The 14,444-nt window shown below is 31.8% G+C and overlaps 1 protein-coding gene across 1 annotated transcript; it reads right to left on the reverse strand.

Annotated features, from left to right (window-relative positions):
* Positions 1-1,089: 1,089 nt before the first annotated feature.
* On the reverse strand, positions 1,090-3,085 carry LOC122598044 (glutathione S-transferase T3-like). The gene is made up of 3 exons (XM_043770650.1): positions 2,980-3,085; positions 2,242-2,460; positions 1,090-1,981 (listed from the first exon to the last, which is right to left on the reverse strand). Exons 2-3 carry the CDS (start codon positions 2,429-2,431, stop codon positions 1,668-1,670), a joined length of 504 nt encoding a protein of 167 aa, XP_043626585.1. The 5' UTR covers positions 2,432-2,460; positions 2,980-3,085; the 3' UTR covers positions 1,090-1,667.
* Positions 3,086-14,444: the final 11,359 nt, after the last annotated feature.

The following is a 14,444-nucleotide window of genomic DNA, read 5'->3' on the forward strand; positions in this document are numbered from 1 at the left end:
CAGCTAAATTTAACGAAAGTTAGTGTAAGGGGCTACTGGCAATGAAAATGAAAAAGCAAAGCACTATTTGCAACGAAAAAAAAGTACAGGGGCAAAATGCAAATAGCAACAACCACATGGACCATTTGTAACATTTTCTATATATATATATATATATATACACACAAAAATGAATATGTGGTTATCATATATCCAAGTTTAGGTATAGATCCCTTCACATATCAATTTTTTATATTTGTTGCAAAATAAATAAATCACATGACCCACATCAATTTTTTTGTTAAAAAAATTGGCATGTGAGGGTTTAATATTCAAACTTAGGTACAATATAGCCACATATTCTTTTCCCTTATATATATATATATATATAGAGAGAGAAAAAAGTGAGTATGAGGCTGTTATGCACCCAACTTGGGGTGAAAAACCCCTCACATACTAATATTTTAATATTTTAAATAAATACATGGCCCCCCATGATTTTTACCTTTTAAAAAAATGTATGTGAGGGGTTTTTCACCCAACTTGGGTGCCTAACAGCCTCATATTCCCTTCCCCTATATATATATATATATATATATGAGAAAAGGGAATATAAGGTTGTCTGACATCTAAGCTTAGGTGTGGAATCCCTCACACACAATGTTTGGGTCCCATGATTTTTATGATTTAAAAAATTAATATGTGAGTATCCGACATATAAGCTTAAGTATCTAACAACCTTATATTCCCATCCCATATATATTATTCTATGCATATATATTGCATATATGTATAATAAGACTATGTGGAGTGGGGGGCTTTGGGGCTCCCTACGTAGGGGGTACTTCCGCCATGTGGCGGAGGCTCCCCCAAGAGTTGCCCCAACTTTTTGTTGGAGTGGGGCTCCTCTTTGGGGAAGCCCCAAGTCTTATTTTATTAATTTTTTTTTTGTTTTATAAATATAAATATGTATAATATATTACATTTTAATTAAAATACCACTAAAAATTAAACTAAAAATTACATTACTTCGTTAAAATTCAACTAAAAATTACATTAATAATAAACTAAATTACGAAAACTACTTAAACTAAAAATTAAGCTATAAACTACATTACGCTAATAATAAAACTACGACTAATAATTAAACTACAACTAAAAATAAAAGTACGAACTACATTACACTAATTAAACTAACTACTAAAACCATATTTGTCCATGATTCGTTGTTTGAGTTGTTCGGCGAAGAGTCGTTTTGTCCCGGTGTAACCGCTAATGTCCCTCTCCAAAATCTTCAAATCATGCTCCATCTCCTTGTCCTTCTCCCTTTGCTCCCTTTCCTTTTCCCGTGCATCCTTGTCCTTCTTCCACTTCAACTTTTCTCTCCCGAGCTCCACACGTTGCTTCCCGATGCTTAACAACCCATCAATGCGTTCACCCAAAAGAGCAAAATCCTCGAAATACGGGGCCGCTCCCGATGAAGACGACCCAGCTCTTGCGGCTTTTTTTGCCGCATCTCGACCGCTCGGGCGGATGTATCTTGGAGCCTCCTCTTGTACTTCATCATCATCAGTCTCATTTAGGTCGATGTTTATCCTAGCATCCGACCCACTGGCTCTACTCGGCTCTGCTGAAGAGCTCGTCTTCGACCTTTTCGCGGTTGGCTCACCACGAGTTTGCTTCACATTTTATTTCATTATCTCCAAGAACTTCGAGCTTCTCCTCAACATAGTCCACTCCGTCAAAAAAGGAAGCGCTGGACCGCCCAATCCGTGATGCTCCGCCAACGCCATGTTTTGGAGGTCGGCGTCACTTGCCCCGCTAAGATGGTTGTTTTTTTCACTCAAACGATGGAAGATTTGATTAAATGATTGAATAACCGGCCGCATTTTCTTCCATTTCGAACTAACCACGTCTTGATCACGATACGGTGGTTTGTTGAGTATCGCGTGGAACTTTTGCGTAATGCGGCGCCAATAAGTCTTGTCTTTTTGATAGTTCGCTACAAAAATATAAATATGTATAAATAAAACCATAAATGTAAATATGTATATATATATAAAACCGTATAAATATAAATATATATATATAAATATGTATAAAAATATAAATATATATGTATAAGTATATAAATAAAACCGAAAATATATATAAATATATAAATATGTATAAAAATATAAATATATATATATAACCGAATATATATATATATATATGTATAAATATATAAATAAAACCGAAAATATATAAATATATATATACCGGAGGCGGGATCTTCCGTGACGTCTAGCCAAGCTCGACATAACGCGATTTGTTCTTCGGATGACCAAGCCATCTGAGTCACCTTTGCGCGCGGTTCGCCCGGGACTCTTTTCCTATGTTGTCGCCTCTTTGTAGATGGTCCTACGTCCGGTTGCGTCTCTTGCACCGTCTCCAAATCCGCTTGACTCATGTTTGGTATGTCCTCCAAAGAATGACCATCTACAAAAAATAAAAACGTAAAAATATATTTAGTAATATATATATATAAACCGTATATATTTAGTAATATATATATATATATATTAATCCGAAAATATATAAAAAAAATATATAAACCGTATATATATATACGTAACAAACATAGAAGTCGGCGTTGTTGGAGCACCCCGTAACCGCCCATGTCTTGAGACCACGGAATATAACCCGGTGACGGAACTTGCATATTATTTAAAAGGCATGAAATTCGCATCGTTTGGATCGGGAATGTTACCGGGATTGATATTCGTATTACGTGGGTTACGGGGGTGCATTTTTAGTAATAATCTAAGTAGTGTTTTTGTAAAAATGTAAGAAAATGAGAGAAGAAGGAATTTGATTGAATGGTAAATGTGTGAAGTAAAAATGTTAAATATATATATATATATATAAGGATTAATAGGATTTATTTAAAAAAAAAAATTGGAAAAAGGGAAAACTAGCCGTTCAAACGGCTAGATTTTTTGAAATAATCAAACTCACCGGGCGGCAAATATTCGTCGGAAGCGCATGGTTTGATCGTTTGCCGCCCCTCAGGGCGGTGTGCATGACGGCAAAGTGGCGGCAAACAGGCGGCGTTGGGTGAGGTGACGCCTCACTCCACACAGTTTAAGGAAGAAGATTAATTTTCATATCAACATATAGAATGATTAGATGCAAGATCGATGTTTTGTTTTCACAAGTTTCTAATTTGATTTTGTGTGTCAACTCACAAGGTACGTTTTGTAGTTTAGTTTGACATGGACACAAAATGCAGAGCATGCATGCATGGGATGACCACGTGAAGAAGTCAGAAGTGGGGACTGATGAGAGTAAAGTCTAGTGCACATAGCATATATTTGGTCTTAAAGAAAGGCCTGTTACAATCATTTTCTACTAGCTAGGTAGGCATATTTGGTCTCTCTGTGACTCTGTGTATTCGATGAATAGCATCCACTACTTTCATGGGATGTTATTACATACTGCTCCTTGTCATATCATATATTGCCACTCTTTCATTCATTGCTAGCCTCTCATTTTCTGTATTCTGTTTTTAGGCTATTGGCACATTCCCTTCATTTAAACATGTTGATGGGTGGACTACAAAATGTTATATTATACTGCATCATGGCCAAATATTTCTGTAATTATAAATGTTAATATAGCCATATAGGATAGGTCCAGAGAAATGTTAGAAAAAGTGTGTAGATTAAGTTTGTGAGAGAGGAAATAATTAATCATTTTAATTCATTAACTTAAAATTTTTCTTAATTTATTGGATGGTGACTATGAAAATTCAAAGAGGAAGATTAGGAAAAAGATTAAGTGAAAGTCACTTGTAACATTCCTAAGATTTTAAGAGGATTATTAGACTAATGTTTAGGAAAATCAATCATCTTCCTTATTAGAATTAAATATAGGATAGGTTCATATATATAAACCAAAGAAAAATGTAGTTTTTTAGTTAATTTCTTTCTATAATAGTTATGTTAACTAATAATCGTACTTAATAAATATATAAAAAAAAAGGTGATATAGATTTGCAGAGTAGGAGTTCTATAGATGCTTTAGTGCTTAATTTACCAAATAAAAATTAAAAAAACTTTCTCCATAAAACTTAATAGGATTAAATTAATATGTTAATTAATCATTATGTGGATACCCAGATAACATATAGTATGATGTGAGTCAATGTGCAAATTTGCAGAGAAATAGATGCTATGGGGTCTTATGGAGGTTATTTTAGCAGAGAGGATCTTAATAGAAATGGTTTATTTATATACGATTGTTTTATATGTATAGCAAAGGTTTATGTGAGAATTATTTGAATAAAAAAAGCCATAAGAACTTTTTTGTATATGAATAATTGATTATATGATTCTATAGCATGAAATTTTTTTCTAATTAAGCTGTGGTTTTTTGTACTACTTTATCTTGATGGAAATAACAAAGTTGACAAGTAAACCAACATGATTTGTTCACTTTTGGAAAGATTAGAAGGGGGCGGTGCATGTGAACCCCACGTGTTATATTTGAGCATAACCCCAACCGCACTGGCCCCATTTAAATGGAAACATTCAATCACCAATTTTTGGGGGTTCATGCATCATCATTATTCGTACTTTCGGAGTTCTTTCATGGATCTATCTTGCACATTACATTTGAAAATCTGATAGAAACGGCTTAAACAGTAAGGCCTAGCTAACGTAAGTCATGTCCTCACCCAAAAATGTGTTTTACAAGCTTCCCCGACCGAGAATGAAGACACTTTGAACCAACAAATTTAAAAATGAAATTAGATTCATCCCAAAAGAATGAAGCCAAAAAGGAAGTAGATTCTCACACGATTCTAATGATAACTAATACATTGAAAACGGACTATTGGTTTGAAAGTTACGAGTATTAAACAAAAGCTGACAGGGGGGGGGGGTAAGCGTGGCGTACGCCAAGCTAAAGTTGACCACCGTAATTTATGCCATACATTCAGGAACGAAGCCAGGATTTTGGATTGACTGGAGTCAAGTGATAGAATATATCTTAGTGACATTTTTAAGGCGTAAAACTAGTTCTAAATTACAACTTACTCGTACTACATTAGTATAATAGTATAATTTAATTATTGAAACTTATATCCAACATCTAGAAAAGTTAAAGAAGAAAGGGTTATATTAAAGTGTTTGAAATAACTTGAAGGTTATAAGTGAAAATTTAAAATAAAACCATCTATCTTCTGGACCCACATCCAAGTTAGCACTCATCTTCTTCTTCAACAATACAGATCTTGTCATCCGCCATTTTTATACATTAGCAGCTCCGATTTTCATATTTTTGTACTCATTGGAAGGGGCTAAACTCAATAAACCTCGGAAAATCTTCATCTAGACTACTCACATTTACATCTATTGGGGGAGGCTTGGCACCCCCTAGCCCCCCTTGTCTCCGCTACTGCATACATTGGCGTAAATTACGCCTATTTATAAAGAGGCATTTTGGGCAACGTAACACAGATCCTCAAGGCGTAATGCGATAGAGCCCAGTGCAGGCTGGTACACCAAAAAAGATCAACCAAGTTCCAAAACCAAAATCACTAAATCAACCATTTCGCTCTAGATCTGTTTACCAAACTTTGACATAATCAAATTCAAGTATAACCATACCTAAATACATATCTTTTCACAAACCCACTTCCAATTTCTTAACCTTTGAATCAAAACCCGTATTTGAGCTAAAACACGCATTTTTAACCCAAATCGACCGTCAATCATTTAAATCTATAAGAATGAAGTAATTTACAAAGTAAGAGGAACATTTTGAGGCAAGAAACACTTACCAAATTGAGTTGTAAATCCAAAATCTGTTTTGAAGCTAGAGAATGGATGAACACTTGAAATAACCCACAAATTCTTGAAGTTTCAAGAATGATTATTGTATTATACAAAAATTAACTAACAATTTTGAAGCTAAACAACCTTTAAACATGAATTTAAGAAAGAAGAAAAAAAATGTAAGATGATGTTTGGTCATGCATTAGAGAGGGAGAGAGAGAGATAAGATAGAGTGAGAGGGTGAGTGTGATAAATGAGAGGGTAACTGATACAGATGGATAATTGGGATAACTAATCGAGTTTGTTGATTCGAAAGAATACCAGGAACTATTCTTGTAAAATTCGTTAATTCAAGATGAATACCGAAAATTAGGGAAAAAATCAAACTATCACACAATTATAGAGAAAATTTTGATTTTTGATTAAACGTACTGAAAACTGGTCATTGCATTAGATTAAAAATCATATAAAAAGGGTTGTAAAATTCATACAAGCCTAAAAACATAAGTGGACCGAAAATTATAACAAAAAAAAAGTCCATAAAACCCCGAAAAAGGCATAAAAATATCCAAAAGTCATAAAAAAAAAATGTCGTTTTGGGGCTCAAAGGTCGACCTAAACTGCCTTCGCCGTTAGCAGCTTGGTGCTCCTCGTTCATGCGGTCGTTTTAACAGGTAATACTCCCAAAACAGAGCCTTGTAGCTCAAGTTATGCCAATTTTAATGAGACACCCTTTGAAGCCTTGTCTTGGGCTTCCAAATAAACTCAGTCTGCTCATCTATATTTGGGTCCGCATCAGTAGGGAAGGGGTAAGGCATACCACATACATACAAGGCATGCACACTAATCCAATTATACTAGCTAGTCACGACTTTACGGGTATCTCGACTAATCACGTAAATGTAAAACATTAACAAAATACACAAACAAAGTAAAGTCGACTCGACAATTTATTTATCACATAATTTCACTAATCACCATATAACCATTAATTAGTAAAGTCAAAGTACTGGTCAAATAAAGTCACTCATGGGTGTCACATATTTTGACCACGAAAATTACCTAATAACATGCTCACTCCATTAAAGTTTAGGCTTTTCTTTTTTACCACCATAATTACCTATTATACATGTCGTTTAATATAAAACCTTAAAATGTTAGATCCGTATTGCAAAGGCTTCAAGTATATTTGCGTTGAACATTCAATCCTTAAATTCAAACTTTGACATATTAAATAAATATTTATTAAAGACAATACCACAAACATTTTAAAATTTTACAAAATTGAATACATATATGTATTATGTTAAATAAAACAAAAATCAAAAATGAAATGAAAATTTGTTAGTAAATTAGTTAGTTGAAAGACTAAAAGAAAAAAATGTGCAAGATTATTAGAAATAAACTGAAAAAGAATTCAAGCAGGATACGATATGGCGAAATTCAAATAATAATATGGGTTGTTATCACAAAAAATTGATTAAAAGTCTTCAATATATTTGTTGAGCACCCAAGCAGGACGTTATCTGACAAAATCCAAATAGTGGTACGGTATACAACCACAAAATAGTTGAATAAAAATTTTCAATATATTAGTTAAAAACATAAAAGAGTAAAAAATGGGAAAGATTTGAATATATTGGAAAACCATAAAGAAAAAAATTGTGCATGAAACCAAGAATTAAGTTGTACTAAAACAAAACTCAATCGTGGTATGATGTGACAAAATCCGAGTAATGATAGAGGGTGGTTATAAACGATAGACCCATCGTAACTCGTCACGTAACTTGCAACGTAAAACCAATCGAATGTTGTCACCAAAGCGCCTATGTGCATAATTATGAATAATGTCGCTTGTCACAAGTTGTATGACAAAGATGCTATTCATCATAATCACACTCATAATCATAATCACACTAACTAATGATATTACAATATATATATATATATATGATCATAAGGACAATCTTTATAAACATATTTAATAATAAGATTACAGATAAACATACTTAATAATAATATTACAAATTTTTTCGTCTTTCGAACTTTAACACATTTGATAATTAAAAAAGGAAAAATAGACAAGTTGTGTGATTTTAATTTTCATTCATTTAAAATAATGTAATGTTTTATTTTGATGTTATGAAAGTATTGGTGTAAGTGGTGATATATAATGTACAATGTTATGTTCGTCATTCAAAAATTATAAAAAAATAAACAAGAAAAATAGAAATGAATCGAAGGATAGACCGGAATAACTTACATTATCATTGCGATATGACAGGAGATAAGAAAGGGCCCACACGGATAGCACCATATCCGTATCTTATTGAAAATAGGGTCCACGTGGCAATAGGCCATGACTAATTATAGGGGGTGTAATGGATCGAACCGAATCATTATACGAATTGAAACAAGAAGAAAATTTAGATGTTGAGTGCATCCTGACCAAGCAACATATATGACACATGTGTTCATCTCCAATGACCGAATCATATGTAAAGAAAAGAAAAAAATGTAGAATTTAATTATCTCACTAACTATTTTTTTTGAAAGCTGAATTTCGCTTAAGAACTTTGTGTCGTGATTCGACAGCGAGAGCTCTAACATACGTTGTTTTAATCGGGTCCGCGCTAGAGAGCTCCCTCGAAGTAGAAATGTCTATTTCAAATACCCGATGGGGGAAAAACCCCTACTAATTCGTCCGAAAACATGACGATCAATAGGGGCAAACCCTGCCTCCTCAGACAGTAAACTTATGATTTGAAGTATTGAATTCAAGTTCGAGCGTAGCCAAATACTTTACGAATTAAAAACAAAATCTTAATTTCTTTTTGAACGCCAAATAGATTATTATTTATTTTAACAGGTACAAATCAAAAATCATACAAAAGGCCTCCCAGAATCCAAGTTTTCATAGATAAGACTTAGAGGGTGTTTGGGATTACGTTATAAAATGATTATCTGATTATTACGTTTGTAAAACGCAAATAATCTAAAAAAGTGTTTGTATGAAAAAATGATTATTGGCTATGAAAACACAGTTTTGAAAACGCATAATCTATTTTTAAAAAGCAGATTTTGTTTTGTAATCGCAATACCAAACACCCCCTTACCTGTGCCACTAGGCTATTTACCCCATGGCCAAACAGATTATTATTAATAATAAAAATACCAACTAATACTAGAAGGTCATCGAGGTGATAAAACCTTTAGGTTTTTTGTGGGTCAAAACTAGATCCAAAGAATCGGGTCTGTCTTGGTTACAGCGAAAGAGGTTTGAAGTGTTAAAGCTCTATTTTTGATGTCTTCTTTTGGTACCCGTTATATTTTGGCTTTGTATATTTGTCGTGGTTTTCAATCTCATTTAATAAAATTTTAGTTGCTGTTCAAAAAGTAAAAATATACAAGATACTCGAAGGCATAATATACATTCTAGAGATACAGACATGACACACATTATATCCCTTTTGAAACTTTAGCAAGTAGGTAAGAAAAACCACATATCAATTACGTATACAGACGTAAAAAAAAAAACAACCTAAAATCAAAGGTTAAAAATAAAAAACTTAATTTAATTATTGGAAAATTATAAGGTTTCTTCTGAAGATGTAATTGAGCTTAATCTAATCATTTTAAAGTTGTTTTCCATTAAAATAATAACATTATATACAGGGGCGGAACTACACGGGTGTTAGGGGTAGCCCGGGTTACAGATCCGCTAAATTCATGTGGTTTAAATTTTTCGAAAAATGATGTAATATTATATTGGTGCTACGTGTTAGATAAATATGAGATACTGGTTAATGTAAGCAACTTTAAACTTTTGAAACATTTTCCTATAATATAACTTATAAAAACGTATTTATACAACTAAATGATAAAAAAAAAATAAACTACTAAAAGTGCCAAAAATTCTTAAAATTCATTAGAGATAGCCAAAAATTATTTTAAAAATCTTAACTATTTAGTCGTTAACGTTGTTATCGTGACCTTATACCAATACAAGGCTAGAGGAAAAAAATTATACTATAAGTCACTTTTGATTCTGGTTCTGGTACTGATTATATAAAAAAGAAAACATTAACCATGAGTCAATTGTCGGTGTCTGAATTTATTCTTACATGCATACACGTGAACTACAAAACGGGAAATCTAATTTTTAAGCAATATAAAGAAGACGCGGGTTACAACGGTTCTTCACCGTTATATTGCATAAATAAAATAAAATACATATTTAAATTTGAAGGATCAGTATTTAATTAATATTATTATTAATAAAAACTTGAGGTTTTAAAAAAAATAATTACACTATTTTTTTTTACAAGAATTACATTTATATTAAAAATTCCACCACCACCACAGTTGCAGTCACCATCGCCGCCGTCATCATCCCATTACCACCCGTACCGATACCGTCACACCACCGCATTGTGTGGAGATACGTCTGGTAACTTAATTATGATTCACATTTTTTCTTTAGTACGTTATTTTAGACCCGTGTTCAACACTGGACACGGGATTTACGATATTAACAATATTAGATCTCCACACATTTAAGTTATAAAAGCTTACAATTTCAAAAAACACGGTTTTAAGTGTTATATTTTGCAAGTTATAGTACAATAATCATAGGTTCCTCATTGTCATTATTAGCCTAGTCATATTGATGAAATTGTTTGTCGTAGTCATTCCACAAGGCACATGCTATATATAATAGTTTCTCCATTATAGAATATTTTTGAAACAGATGTACTTATAATGTGATATTATTAGAAAAAATAATTAAGAATTAAAATATAAACATATTTGTGATCTTGTAGTTGACATTTAAGTATATGTATTTAATCATGATGCGCGTTCATAACACGCATATGTTTATTTTCAATCACTTGTTCTATGATAATATGATAACAATTAGAATTGTTTTTATATTCTTTGATAACAATTGAGACTCTTCTAATATTTGTTAATAAGTCATTAGGTTTTCAAATTATTTTTTATAAAAAATATTTCATATGTTAAATTTTTTTTACATAATTAAATGATTGTAAATTTTAAAAAATTCTCTCAAGTTGATGGTTAAAAATAAATATAAATGAAGTATTCAGGGCAAAAAAGTGTAAATTATTGATGGAAAACAAAAAAGTGTAAATTAATGAGATTTTTTATACAAATTAATATAAATATTAATATAATAATATATTTGGATAATGATTATTATGATTTTTAATTTGTAGTTTATCTAAATGATGACATCATCAAAAGTCAATTTAATGAAATCGAACGACGTGATTGGTTAATTAATCATTAGTTCAACTGTCTTATAGTATATATTAAGATAAGATTAAGATTAAGATTAAGATTTGAGAGATAGAGAGATGCTATATGTGTTGTGTGGCTACAATCACGTTTTTGCTCACAGTTTTTTCGACGCGCATAGGTACAATGTCTTCCAAGATGTCGAATATTTCGTCATGCGGGTGTTCCCTAGGAATACAATATCATGATAAATTTTTAATTCAAAGTCTCAAAGAGATGGTATTTTAGATCTTCAATAAGAAAGAGATCTAGATATTGATCCTTTACATAATTTTTTAAATGGGAAATATGATTTGTTTATCTACCAAACTTCGAGCATGGTTGTAGAATTAGTTATGTTCTATCAACTCAGCCGACTGGAAGTTGCGAGTGTTCGAGCCTAGCGATGAGTATTCGGGGAGTCAAATCACCAACGTGGTTATCGACTCGGTGCCCTAACAAGTAACGTGTACTCTTCTTTGAGTACTATTCAATTGGGGCGTATTTTCCAATAATTTTGAGCCTTTGAGATATGTAACCGGAAAAAAAAAACCTATTGCAATTAAGGTATTTAATTCATTAAGTCAGTAAAGAGTGTTTGTATACACATATATATTTTTTTATTAATTTAGTAACTTAATCAATTAAGTTACTTAATGGTTAAAAGATAAATAGATTAAGGTATTGCAAGCTGGATACTAGTTATCCGGTTTATGGAGCAGCCAAAAGCCCAAAATAAATCAGAAGTTAAGCCTTACGCTTTGACTTATGGTTTGGTCAAAGTGGCAGATTTTGACATGCGATTACATTATTTGACTTAAAATATGGTGAAATTAGCAGATGCGATTATACTTTGACCAAATGGTTGGTCAAACCTTGTGCGCTTATATCTTAATTCTTTTGTTTATTAATCTTTATTAATCTAGAAAATTTTCGGCAATAACATGTTATCATGTATTTCTTTTTTTTTCCACGTAACTTATGTTTTCCTTTTAAACACAAGTATTCAAGCCTAAATCACGTACAATTAAATTTAATCCAATAGTTAAAGTTGATCAAATTTTAAGAAATCTCAATACGTTTGTATAGCTAGATTAATGAACAATAACAATTTATAAGCATGTATGAATCATAATTTATGATTGTCTAAGCTAGAGACAAGTCCACTAAAAACCTAGAAGAAAGAATGATAAAAAAAAAAGAAAAAACTGTAATCAAAAGAATATGTATCATTATTATTAACCCAAAAGCACATATCTGGAAACACATATATATACTTGGAATAACATTTTTATACATATGTTAAATTTAAATATCAAGAAAAACATAATTCAAACACAAGTAAATATATTCTGTTATGATCATAAATAATTTTAGAAAAATGATTAATCAATCTAATTAAAGTAAGTAAGTAAGTAACTGTTCAGTGCCGTCTTCTGCGGGTTTTGAGCCCCAATACCTCGACGATATATGGAAGAGGTTTTACCTTTACCTAAGTAGAGAGGCTGCTTCCAGTTTCTATCTAAATGGTAGAAAAGGTCCTCCAACCTTTGCATGGGATGAGGATCGAACCCATGAACTCTGTCTCCAGAGGCAAGGGTGTGATTAATCAACCTAACTCATATGCCTAAAAATCAACTTAAAATCTTAATAATTTGACATATGGATTCCACTAATTATCTTTCTTAATCTTACCTCCTGATTTTTTTACATGTCATCATCTTACGATTAGGCATATCTTAAGCACGACAATTAGGTTATTTATCATTATCCATAATTTTATGAAGTCGTCTACTTAGCAAATGATCATGATGAGCACTAGTCCCCACTACAACTAGCACTCCTCGATCGGCGGTGCCAATTGTTGTCGACATGCATGTATCACGTCCCTCATCATTGTAAAATACCAAAAACAAAAATTTTAATTATGGATAAGATTCAATTTGTGATATATGGTACAGTAGTATGACTCTAGAGCGCCACGTTCTAGCTTTACACAAGTTGACTGAATGTACAAGTTGTAACGCAATTTGCTTATATGTTTTTTCTTAAAAGACATAGTGCGTAGGAAATATTTTTCGGATTAGGGACAGGATCATGGGTCCGTGTAGCAAGCCGAGAACAAAACATGACATGTTTTAGAACTTCCAACTTTTTTGACATATATATTTCAGTTTCTTCAAAAACCAAACAGCCCTATAAGGTAGTATATCTTCACTAGGTGTCATCTTGAGGTGGCTAATTAAGGTAAGATATCGAAAATGGGTACGGGGGTACCGTGGTCAGATGATGTACATCCGAGTTAAAAATATATTGAACAAATTAAAAATTTTTGACACGCTTTTTAGTGTGTAGAAATATATTGAATTAAAAGTGTGTGGAAATTTTTCCACACTAAAAAGTGCGTAGAAATATCACACCCCATTTGTCCACGGTAACTATATTTTAATTCAATTTACTTTAATACTTGTTTTGAATTAAAACAAATAGAACAAGATCTTGACCCTTAGATCATGGTTAAATTGATGCACGAAGATTTACGAAACAATTAATGCACAACGATTTTCATGATGCACGGTGATTTTCAGTGAAGAGAAAAATATTTTTTTATTTTTTTACTTTAATACTTGTTTTATTTTACCTAATATATATATATATATATATATAACACTAATTCATATGTCTAAAAATAAAATTACTTTAATACTTGTTTTATCTTTAATCTTGTCACATTACTTGATCTATACTGTAAACGTATCTAAAAGGCATCCAAGTTAGAAACATTAACTAAAATCATTTCTATACTATTTATATAAACAAATTATCCACTAAAACTTTAACACTCTACCTTTAAAATCTCTAATTTACCCTTCTAATTTATACTACCATCAAACACTTTATCCCTGGAATTCCAAAAATACCCTTAAAAAAAACTTTACGTGTGTCTCTTCCCTTTCCTGAAGTTGCTCACAATCCATAGTATACCAAAATAACACACGCGTTACCGAATTTAATAATCAATCAACATAAAAAACACTCATTCTAAAACAACGACGGTTTGTACTTTCAGCCGGACTAAGAAACATTTGAGTTGAATCATACATTCATGTAATAATACGGTATCGCTACTTAACCAACTTTTTTTCCAATATCCTGTCGTATCACGCGGGTACAAGGCTAGTAATACAAATAAAATTTTTTATGGTAAAAGTTGAAAAAAAAAAATTGATATCTAATGTGAAATGGAGGGAATATTTATTTAAAGAAAAATATTTATTGTGATAAAATTATTGAAAATTATATTAAGGAGAGTACAAATTTGGAAGAGAGTCAAGAGTTGTG

The sequence above is a fragment of the Erigeron canadensis genome, chromosome 4 (assembly GCF_010389155.1).
Source record: "Erigeron canadensis isolate Cc75 chromosome 4, C_canadensis_v1, whole genome shotgun sequence".
Lineage (NCBI taxonomy): Eukaryota > Viridiplantae > Streptophyta > Magnoliopsida > Asterales > Asteraceae > Erigeron > Erigeron canadensis.